This window comes from Ambystoma mexicanum, chromosome 5q (assembly GCF_040938575.1).
Source record: "Ambystoma mexicanum isolate Mex_15411 chromosome 5q, UKY_AmexF1_1, whole genome shotgun sequence".
In the NCBI taxonomy this organism is placed as follows: Eukaryota; Metazoa; Chordata; class Amphibia; order Caudata; family Ambystomatidae; genus Ambystoma; species Ambystoma mexicanum.
The window spans coordinates 734045832-734057839 of record NC_090933.1 but is presented as its reverse complement, the minus strand read 5'-3'; the positions used below and the strand labels follow the sequence as shown (position 1 = coordinate 734057839).

The 12008-nt window shown below is 48.5% G+C and overlaps 1 protein-coding gene across 3 annotated transcripts in view; it reads right to left on the bottom strand.

Annotated features, from left to right (window-relative positions):
• The window catches only part of GDAP1 (ganglioside induced differentiation associated protein 1), a 212892-nt gene extending 202910 nt beyond the window's left edge, over positions 1-9982 (bottom strand). Inside the window, exon 1 of one of the 3 annotated variants that reach the window (XM_069621221.1) lies at positions 9790-9982. In XM_069621221.1, coding sequence (XP_069477322.1) covers positions 9790-9927 — 138 coding nt within the window. In that variant the 5' untranslated portion in view covers positions 9928-9982. Of the gene's footprint in view, positions 1-8435; positions 8676-9789 lie in introns of those variants that run through there. The other 2 variants (XM_069621223.1, XM_069621222.1) reach the window with 2 other exon arrangements.
• Between the last annotated feature and the right edge of the window lie 2026 nt (positions 9983-12008).

The window sequence follows — 12008 nt, the reverse complement described above, 5'->3', positions numbered from 1 at the left end:
CACAAAAGGGTGCCAGACTTTATCAACCACATCCATGCTACTTACCCTCTTTGTTTCGGTCCCCATTTGGCTCTCACACAATCTAATAGTGAGTTTCCCACTAACCTTGGCAATCCCAGAATTACACTCCTGGAGGTTGTTTGGTGGGAAAAATGAAACATGCTCCTGGTCAATAAAGGGTCATCGGGAGCACATCACAAAGCCATATAACACTTTCTTATTACATAGTTTTTTCTCTGAAACTGCCCTCACGTAAATATTCCCATCTCCTTCAGACCCATCCTAATTTCTGCAATCCTGATCTATGAACAACTTAATATGGTTGTACGTGAAAATGTCGAATGTTGATATGTCCGCTTGGGAAAAAACCGAAGTGAATTTAGACACATAATACATAAATATCGAAATGGTAGCTAAATGTTGGTCTTGCATCACATAACATAACCACTGAAAACTGGAAACGAAAATAAGTATTTAAACATCAGAATTAACAGTAGAAAGGAAATGGTACGTTACATGGAGTTGCCTGCTAAACACTTCTAGACAGCGCTGCGGGGGGGGGGCACCCCATAGCTAAGAAAGCCGGGGCCAGTAACCTGCAAGGCAAAATAGGACAAATGGGGAGAGGGGCAGATCACAGGTTATCAGGTAGCAACCAGTGACACAGAGGAAGGGCAACACCTCTCCCCAGCCCTTCCCACAGACACACGGTGCCAGGGAGGATGAGGGAAACAAAGGGCCAAGACAGTACACGAGAAGGTGGCAAGCACCAAAGGCAGGAGGCAGGAAACCCCCAGGTAGGGAGCAAAAGAGCACCCTAAGGTGCGAAGTGCTGTTGGCGCCAGCCGGCCGGGGCTGGTCAGAGCCCCCACACGAGCAGACATAGCCTAAGGCTAGCCATACACAATATGAGGAGCTGCCCCAGCAGCAGGAAGGTACAATCCTGTTTGGGACTCCACACGGAACACCAAACAAGTAGTCTGCGTACGCAGAATACTTGTTTCTTTCCCAAGAAACCTCCCGCCCAAGAAAAAAGGGAAGAGAAAGAAGAGAAGAGATACAGGGCAACGAACGGCGGCCCATATTGTCGTGGGAAGAGGAAGGCGGCACGGGCTAGGGGGCACAACCCTGGACTCTGTGCCCAAAAGTGTACATTATGTATCATTATGATGATTATGATGAGTGTGTATTATTATTAGGTAATGTGCAATAAAACCACTGCCTTTTATTGTCAACACTTACTCAATTGTTGGGGTGGTTTCTGAAGAAAGCATGGGAGGCAGTTACGAACCTTTTGGCTCCACAGGTTACTGATTGCGAAATCACGTGAGAATTCGTGTGAGGGCGGCATTGCGAGGTAGTGAAAGGCTGACTCAATACAAGTTTTATTTTTCTGGTCTACTTTTGTCAGCAACTGCAGTTATTGGCTGTGTGATGAGATTCTTTGTACCACTATTTCCTATGTTGTTCATCACTTAAACTACAATACCCATTATTGTTTACAATAAGAGCAGTCCTTGGATTACTGCTGTTTTGTGGAGGCTAAACTTTGGCGGTGATGCAGGGCTGAAAGTCCTTTGAACCGCTATGCTGCTTCGCCCTCCTACTATGTAAGGGAACGCCCACACGCAGAAGTGACGCAACAGCGGTGTGCGTGAAGCCATTACACTGTGTCCCTGTTGTCTGGTGTCTGTGGCACGGCAATTGCCATTTTGGAGCCTATAGACTCTTCAGGCAATACACATGCGACTACAGCTAGTGTCAAAGACCTCTCTCCAACAGAGTTGCTGAGTATGCCTAGGCCCTTTTTTGAAATCTAGTTTATGTGGTTCCTTACAACTTGGGGAGAAAGGAGGATGAGTGAGTTAGTATACTATTTTTTTTCGACATTTTCGGTCGTACGTAATTTTAGCACAGCCGGAATTCAAACAATTATACCACACAAACTTTTATTTCTGAAATTTTAGACGGCTACCACTTAATATACCCATTGAAGGATGCAGTTTTCCCTTCTCCCCTTTTGAGTCCCCGTGTGCCTTCCCCTCATTCATCTACACATGGCTAAATATTGGTACTGGCACTTCTGTCCGATGTGCTGGCCACCCCAGATTATCATCTCTGCAAACGGGTTCATGTTTTATCAACTTTACCTGGTGAAGAAGCCTCCAGAATGTAAGGGTTCGCTTGAGCACATCTCGCGTCCACCACACAACGATCCACTATTTCTAGTACTAAATGACAATGTACTAGAATCTTCTATCAGAGAAAAGGCTTGGCGTTATGAGCAGGTTTAAGTTCCTCTTTTCTGATCAGCACACAGTCAGATCCATCAGCAAAGATCACATTGGACATTGCCACTACCACAGCCATATTCACTCCTGCTAGCCAGCATTGCCTCGCTCATGTTTTCTGCCCATTGGAATGCTACTTCCTCCTTTGCTTTTCTCAGCTATGCTCCTCCCTTCATCCAGAGACCAGACTCTTCGCCACCTTTGCGGACAAGTTTCCACGTCCTAACCCCTCTACGGTGTTCATGGATGCAGTATAACTGATTTTAACACCATATTTATAAAGCGCCATGCTTGCCAGTGAAATAGCCTCTAGGCGCCAAATAAGAGAACTACAAACAGTGCTTTAAGTGGTGAGAGAAATCGAGCGGGGTGGGGCTGTAACGAGGGGGTGTGGCCTAAATGTTGGGCCCTGTTTCATTCAATAGCCTGCTTGGCAAAGTCTTTATTTGTCAAGCAGTATATTGTATGAAAGAAAAGAAGTCCAGCCATTCCCAAATAGCACAGTGTGATATGATAGTGGCTTGTTTTAGGGAGGGCTTGTGTTTGAATCCCCAGCATGGGTCAATCAAAAATGTATTTCCTTGCCTTTTTTTTTATTTTCCCATCCTGTGGCTTCAAACCCAGTTCTACTGTGTACAAGCCAGTATCACACTGCGCTGTGCTATTCCATAGTTACTTAATTGCTTTCCAGATAAAGCCTGTTACAGTGTCAAGCAGTCTTAAAAGAAACAAAAGAAATACAGCACCTACGTAACCCCTGCATTTGTCCATTTGCCCTTATTGCCAATTATTCCTTTGCGCATGTTCCTTCGCTGCGCTTTATTTCTTTCCCAGCAATAAATTGGCATGACACAGTATTTTCTAATGGCAAACTTGGCCGCAGTTTTATTTCCATAACAACAGAATTATTGTACACATTTGTGAACTTCAGTCTGCAAGTGTGGCGCTTGCTCCGTGTCGGATCTCACTTGCTTCCCCCTATACCTTTGTATAGTAGGCCCCCAACTCCCCCGACCCTTTGTACCTGAGCCTATCCTGCCCGTGCAGGTGTCCGGGGGTGGGGAGAGTGCCGTTTCTTTTTGGGGGAAGCTGAGCCTTAGTCGTTACTACCAGATGCCCCTGCCGTTAGGCCCCCAAGAGGTGCTGGTCCGGAAGAGCGAAGACCCATTCCGGTTTCCTTCTGGCTCATCCGGAGTCTATCATTTGTGCTTGGTGGCCCAAACACTGCCACGCCACTAGGTGGGTTACCGCCCACCATGGCTCCCCTTCTTTCCTGTTTCCTTTTACAGCTCCAACGGTTTAGTACCCATGTTCCAGCCGAGGAGTTCCATCCCCCTTGCGGACAGATGTCCGCCATCCTTTAAGAAATACTCTGTGGTTTTTAAGTTGATCAGGCCATGTCTGATTTGTTGGAAGCCTCTGCCCTTGCAGAACTTTGCCATGGCACCAACCCCCTTGCGGACAGATGTCTGCCATCCTTTAAGAACTACTCTGGGGTTTTTAAGTTGCTCAGGCCATGTCTGATTTGTTGGAAGCCCCTGCCCTTGTAGAACTTTGCCATGGCACCATTGGGTTTTTCCTCGATCTTTCGACCTCTGTGTGGCTCTCGGCCACCCTCCATTCCGCCCTGGGAATCACCTCTGACCACGCGGTCTCCCTTTCGCCCGGCTGTGCTGATATCTCCTGCAAAGGGAACCTTATGTCCCTCAACAAGACCCCTCTCCCCAAGTTGGTCAAATCGTTCCCGCCCAAGTGGATTACCGGCACATCTCGTTTTTGCTGCTTACCCAGCAATTTTTTCAGCATCCCCTGTAGCTGCGCCTCTTTCAACCCTGGCACCCCGTGCCACTGAATTCAGCACTCGCCGGCCGTCAGCTCCTCCTGCTGCGGTGCCCCGCTCGCTTCTGGTATTTGCCATAAACAAATGCCCCACTACCCAACGCTGCGTTTCCTCCTCCTTTGCAATGCTGGTACCCCGGTCTGTTATACAGTTTGAAACACGCTGAAGACCATCTCTCTAATTTCATGATGTCCTCCGCCCCCGGCTGTAGCCCCCATTTTGGCCAGCTCCCTCCCTTTCTTGAACTGGAAGAGGCTCAAGGCAGAGCCGCCCCTATGTAGGAGCAATGGTGCCACTGAAGCCACCGGGCACACCCAGCTCTTTTGAGTGGCCTGAAGCATCAATGCCACTCCTTCCCCTTTTGGTCATTCTATGACCGCCGTACATAAATGGCAAACCCGTTCCCTTTTCCCTCTTTGTTCCCAGGCACCAGCTCGCTGACCATGAGCGCCCCAATAATTGCTACGGAAAAAGGCTGCTGTAAATAACACCCTCTCTGCTTCACCTTTGCATACTGTGTTCAGGCATTTGATCAACCATGCAATTTAATATCGACAGGCCGCCTCTCGTCGGGTTTCCGTACTGCTGGCTTCGCCCAACCTCTCCTGGCTATTTCCCCCTTGACCTGTACACCTTCAACATGACCCCCATCATACCTTCCAGCATCTTGCCGTCCCCAGCGCCAGGTGCCAGCCAAGAGAACCTTGTTTTACTTGGTAGCAGCTTGATGTTCTTAACGCTACACAACTCCCACAGCCCTATGACATAATCTTAAACCCCTGTTCTCTTGACCCAAGCTAGACCCCTTCCATTATTCGTGTCCCACCAATTGTCCTATACCCATGGCGTTATATTGCTCTCAATAGCGAACCCCTCTGCGCCAAGCATGGCCCGTTAATTCCTTTTCGCCGTTCTTGGAATTGAAACTGCTCATCCTTCAACTTTTATGTCCTCACCCTTTGGCGCTATGTTGTTCCACTCAAAGCGACCGCTGTGGCCAATCAATCACAATTCAAGTTACCTGCACACTAAATCAACTCTGGCCACCGTGAGAGTCAAACCCTCCAAAGATCAGTGCACTTCACCTGTCCCACAGAACTGTATTTGTAGTGAGAATAGGTGTACTCTACCCATTGTACCACTCACCTCTTCCTTTATAAAATTCCGGCCTTAATACAAACCTAATATCCTCAACCGTTTAGCAATACAGTTTTTCCTACACTCTGGCCCTGGCCAAACCCCTCAACCTTCCAACAAGCCTACCATTGATAACTGTATTCTGGCTCCGACCTAAGCCAATTGATGCGCCCCGATACCCTCCTACAACTGCAGCACCTGTCTCCTAGTCTGTTGTAAAGGCTCCCCAAGCCATACCTGATCGGGTTATGTTAATCGGCGTGCTTCTGCATCTCAATCAAAAGCCATCATGTTCACATTGGCCCTAGTGACCTTGGAACCCTCAAGAAGTCCCTGACGCGTGGCCGCCTCTCTGTTAAACATACAACCAGGGCCATGTCATGAATTAAGTGTTCCGCCTTTTAAGGTACATTTTCATCACTGGGAAACTTCAGACAATGGGCCCCAACACCTACACCATTCTCGTATGTCTGTGCTGCACATTATATTTGAAAACAACCACTGTTTTACCACTGTGTTATCACACCAAACTTCCCTTAATAACCAGTACCCCCAGAGGCCGTGCTTGCATGTTCCACGGACCACATATTCGACAGACCACGCCCCCCTGCTGCTCTACTAGCCTTGTAGTGACGCTGTTGAGCTGAAACCCATAAGGAATCCTTAGTGCAGAGCCTGCCCCTGCGTTAAAACACAACCAGGGCCATGCCATGAATACATTGTGCTTCCGTCATTACCAGGAACACTTCAGCAAATGGAAGCCCTGCACCACGCAAATCTAAAATCTATGCGCTGCATGCGAGAAATTGACACCAATAAAAACACACATGCCATCCTGTAGCCCCCCTACTCTAAGACACGATTTCACTCGCATTCCTATAACAATCCAATCACTAACCCAGCCAAAACGAAAATTCTGGATACCTGCGCTCTACCACTGAGCTCCAAACCCTGATCAATGGCCGCCGGCATTCTGTGTTCACATACAGGCCCCATACATACGAAGTCTGTGACCATTCAACTCATTACTTTCCCAGTTGTAGGGGAAACTCTTTATATTCCAGTGCCTTGTCATTCTGTCATACTCCACCATCATATCCAGGAACCCTGCCTGTCATTATTGGCACCTTGTAAAGCCGCCCCGGCACAAAAGGTTCACACAAAATGGTTACCGTAACCTGTCCCAAACTTGACAAAACCTGGCCTTTCAGGCGTGCTTGCGGTGCGCAACCACATTCCCCTTCCGAAAGCCTAAAAACCAGTCCTTTGTGCTCTTTGCGCTTACACCCTTACCTTGCGGCTGGCGGGATATTTGCTAAATACCTCCTCGTATCCCCGGCCCTCTGCCTTCTGAAACTAGCCACTCGCCTGTGTGCGGGTCTTGCGCCCAGCCCCCAGCTGCTGCCCCATGCTTCCACCCATGCTCTGGTACCGTTGGCCAAGGTGGCTTTCTTGTATAAATAAGCGCGTTATAATTGACATGACCTCCTGCAGTACAGAGTCCCTGAAACTCGCGTTATAGGCGCCTTAAAAACGGCCTGACCTCTGGCTTCTCAGTGCAGCTGAAATACTTATGTATATGCGCATTATAAACAATTGATATGCTCTCTGGCTTCGTCCCGGATAAATGAAGCACTTTGTGTACGCGAGTTGTAAAAAAAAGCCTTGTTGCATTGTATACATCCATTTGTTGGTTCCGGCTGCGTGTTACCATTCGCTGCCCCGCTTGTACTGCATTAAAATGTTGCCCACGAAACTGGTGTGCCGAGCCCGCCTTGTATTGCCCTGCGTGCAACCTTGGGCCCACCTTACAATGCTCCCCCGGGTTATTGCGCCTTTGTTACAAAACGTGTGCCCCCGCCGCGCGTCCTCACTGTCGTCTTCTCTTCCTGACCCACTAACCATTGTTATGCTTTGCGCTTTAAATGCCATTTCACTCACCGTGTGCCTAGTCGCGCTATACCACTTTATGACTTACAATGAAAACCCTTGCGCATACCCACGTTCAATTGCCGCCCCATAGTGCGGGTATGGAGCCCGCCCAGGGCTTATGGTTGCCCACCTCAGTTTGATATCTTGATCTAATCTACCCAGGATGAGGCCATCTCTGTATTCCCATGGCATGATTGCGAGCAACCCAAACCCCTACTTCCGACCCTGTGTGCTGTGCAGGGCTTAGACGCTTCATCCGTCCTCCAGTTGCGCCCCTCTTATGCAGTGCTATTATGGCATCGCATGGAAAAGGTCCACCACTTAGCCACGCCAAAGCCCCACCTGCATTGGGACTTACTATGGGTACTCAGCACCGGATTAATTACCTTACCCTTTCTTCTGTACCTGCTCACTTTAAAGCCAAGAAAGCAGTGCACTGCCACAGCAGCCTGTCTACCCTTCCGTGCTACGCAAAGCAGATGTAGTGGTAAAAGAAACATGTCAGCCCTGCCCCGTGAACATTCTCAGCTTATTCTGCCCTAGAAAATGAACTGAAGCGTGCTTCAAATCGAGGCGATAAAGCATTGCCCTTTGTATTTGCTGAACCCTTTCCCCGCAGCCCGTTTCAAATGACCCCAACGTGATTTGCCCAAGATCACACCATTCTGGCCACGAGGGAATGCTGAGATCGTAATCCCAGTTTGTTGACTCCAAAGTAATCACTTTCGTCTAGAACATGAAAAGATAAAGGAACTGGAGTTCCTGGGCGGGTGAGCTCACACCAGAGCGCCGAATATCTCTAAGCCGCCCCTTACTTTGCACTGACAACGTTGAACCACATAGTTCCAATTCACCCATCATGCCGACCACTCCCCATTAATAATAAACGGCAGAAACCTTCAATATGTAACTTGCAGACAATTGGACAATACATCCGCATTGTGTTCGCCTGTAAACTTGCATTCACTTGGGGAGCCCACGGGAACTGCAATCTGTGCATGTAGACGGGGCTCTGGGGCCGCTCCGCGCCTCTCTATTAAACCACTTGCTATTCTTGAAAACCCCTGCAAGAACGGTTTGCAACACACTGAGGAATTTGTCAAACCTTAGGTAATAATTAACGCTGCTATACCTAAGCCCCCGTCACGCCTGCCCCTGATGCTGGTTCAACCAACTAGAGAGAGCCCAATACCCTATACATTTCAGCCAAAACATCCACTTCCTCAGATATTCACCTCGTTTTTAGTTCGCCTGCGAAACCCGACGCTCTCTCCGTACTGGCACTAACGCCTTCAACGCTGGAACGCCTCATCGCCGGGACCCTTCCCCAACTGGAACTCGCCACGAACCAGAGCTCCCCAGCTTCACGAACCAAGGAACAGGAACGAGACGAAAAACTAAGTCCTCTGTTGGTAGGCGGGCGTCCCACCTGAAAACGAAATCCTTCCTCTGGCATGGCGGTCCCACTGCAGGAGCGAGATGTTTCTGCTGTCGGACCCCGCTGATTATAAAGAGGCTCTCTCCGCCCCTTTCCTTTGTTTTGCCCTTCGCGAGCTTTTGGGTTGTTTGGCACAGTTCCGCCCACTGCCCTCCCCTTTCCCAGGGGGAGGGTAACAAGTTGTAGGAGGACAGGACCCTGCAGCGGTTATCATGCTGCCTCCTCCATTTTTCTTCGGGTCTTTCCCGTCGTCAGCGACAAAATGGCACTGTGCTCTTTCGCAGGTGCTGGAATCTTTTTTGTTTCGTTCAAAACACTGTTTGAAACATGATACCTGTCACGTCAAGCAGTCTATTAAATAAAACAAAAGAGATTGCAGCAGCTGTGAGGCCCTGGCTCGACCAGAGTTTGGGAGACTGCCCGGCAAGCCCCAGCCACACTACCCTGACTACGATTAAAGTTAGGAGCACAATCTCCTTGGTTCACTCAGCAGCACACCAGTGTGCTGTTTAGCTGTAGTTTCTCCGACGGATTGGCAGTACGAAGGTTTCCATTGGGGCGGGCCAGCCCCTCGCAGTCTGAATCCTTTAGTAAGTGAATTATGAATTATTTAAACATAGCGAGAACAAATACACATAATCCACTACCATACATGCAGTCGTACCCACGAATCTAAAAAGACAGCCTTTCAGAGCGCAGTCGAGGTATCAGCTCAAGCGGCACAGTCTATTTTGCAAGGGTCAGCGCATGTCTAACAACCACGAAAAAGCACACCACTGCATATGTCAGCAATGCATACTGCAGACGATGATCTGAGGCCAGCACTGACAGAGACCGCCATTGTCAAAAAGAAACAAACGCCAGGGTTGTGGTTATTTACATTACAATCCAACGTGCATGGTGTCGAGGGGCACCAGTTGGCATCGCTGATGCCACTGTGAGGTCGGACACCCCTGGAATGAATCCACCTCTATTGCCTCATCTCCCAAAGGCCCGCCCACCCGTATACACTGGACCAGTGTAAAAAGGCGTGCCTGCCAGCTGCGACCGCCGGTGCTAAGTGATGCTTCTGCAGCTCTGCGCCCCTGAGCCCATCACTGCCGCCTCGGGTGCTGTCCAGGTGCTGAACCCGCCCCTTCTCGGCTGCCTACCTTCTGGGAGGTGAAGGACTGGGTCCAGTGGTACAGCATGAGCTTGTTACAGGGGGCCACCAGGGCCTCCCTGCTCTCCATCTGCTGCCCGCCGCCGCCCTCGGGTTCCATCCCGGTAGCCCTCTGCTCGCCTTCCATCTCAAGAAACCCTTGTCCTGCGCTGTCGCTGGACTGCGCAGAGCCAGGCCCGCCGCACAGCATGCTGGGGAATGAAGTTTTTCATTTCAGCAGCCTGTCATTCCCACCAATTCTGTATAGTGCATATGGATTGACGGAGCCAGCTGCTGCTAAATTACACTCACCTTTCTGTAATGCATTTATTTAAATGAACTACCACAAAAGAGATGCCCACATATTTATAAATTACAATGTAATAAGAGTGTAGCATAATTATATTTTGATTGAATGCAGTAATTTCCCCCACAGTACAGGCTGCATGGCTTGTGCTGTGAACTCTGCACATTTGCATTAATAGGAGGAAACAGCAAACGTTGAAAACAACCGTTTTAATGTGTGTCTGCATTGCACCTTAACATGTGTGCATCATCTCTAGAGAGACAAGCGGTGCTGAGGTGGACTTTCATTGCCGCGCCAAGATGAGTGCAAAACGGGTTCTTTTAAATGGGCAGCCCTTCAATCTAAACGTTACTTTGTGGCACATAAGTGAACTCTTTCATAAAGCAAACCCGACAGCGCACCTGTCCACCCAAACCTTCATGGATGCCGGCAGCGTTTGCAGTGGGACACCGTGATAAATTGCCCCACACCGCCCTCTCCCACAGACGATCGTAAATCACTCCACTCCCTCTGGGCCCCTTTCCAACTGCTCAGGCTTTGGAGACCACAACTGAGAGATATTATGGTTTTACAGAGGGTGAGAACCGATGGCTCTTCATGTGCTGTATTTCACATTTCTCGCCTTTTTTTTTGGCTGGGTTTGTTCTCCTTTTCATTTCACCATTAGGCGCATTTGAACATTTTTATGGAGATCACTTTGGTTTCACACTCAACAATCTGCCTGCCCAAATTATTTCAGTTGTGAATTGGAACATGTTGCTCTTTCCTGCCCGTCTTTGCAACCCTCTCACACCGTTGCCTCTTGTGGGGCAAGGAACAGACAGAGAAACAAACTATGGCTTTCTGAAAAGTCGGAAAGTTGGCATCTTTAGGCTTGCATTTTCAAAATGTGCTCGTAGACGGCGCATCCAAGTACTGCATTAACAGGCGCTGCTTGTATGACATTCAAAACTCAAAAGTACACTTTTTGTCGACATTTTCAGGTTGAAAGTTTGGAGTTGGCCCGCAAGGATTCAAACACGTAATCTATAGGTTACATGCAGCGTTCCGATACCCTTGACTGAATTTACTAAAACTGGAACCACCTGTCTGTGGGAGACATATTAGCCCTTTTTAGCTATCGTACTGGGGATGGAACATGTATCCCGCAAGCTATACACTCAGTGCCGCAGCATGGCAGCACATAATCCTCTGAATCCTCCCAATGGCATTGCAACCTGCAACCTAGATACACATCGCTGCATTACACCCATATATAGCCCTTGGGATTCTTACCTCACTGACATTCAAACCTGAGACCTGCCAGGACAGACATCTCTTGTGCAAGTACATTAACCCAACAAGCTGTCTTATTGAAATCAGAACCTGTGACCTGCAGACCAGATTGGAAGCAGCACGTGCTCAGCCCTGTACTCTATTTTACCAACTTATCTACGGCACTTTTCCATTCACAACACAGTATGGCAATTTTATTGGGCATCTTTGGTAAAGCAGGCATGATAAGTGCTATTACAAATCAAAGCTGCCATTTTTATGCAACCAGTCTAGCCATTTCTTATTGCGGTATGACATTTTGTTTGGGCATCCTTGATAAAGCAAGTAGGATAAGTGTTAATATGCAGCTCGACTGGCATTTTAGTGCAGCCAGGTTGGACATATTTTCATACTGTGGCAGGGCATTTTTAATGGTAAACCCAACTGGAGTATACTGCCATATACTGGCAGAACAAACATGGACATGTTTTCTTATAGTATCATTACTGGCATTATGCACAAAGCAAACATGAGTATGTATGGGAATAATAGGGTATAATGGTGCAGTCAGTATGGAAATGTACGGGCACAGCCAGTGTGAAAATGTTTTATACTGGCACATATTGTGCGAAAAGGCATCATGAAAATGTGTTGGAGAAATCCTCCTG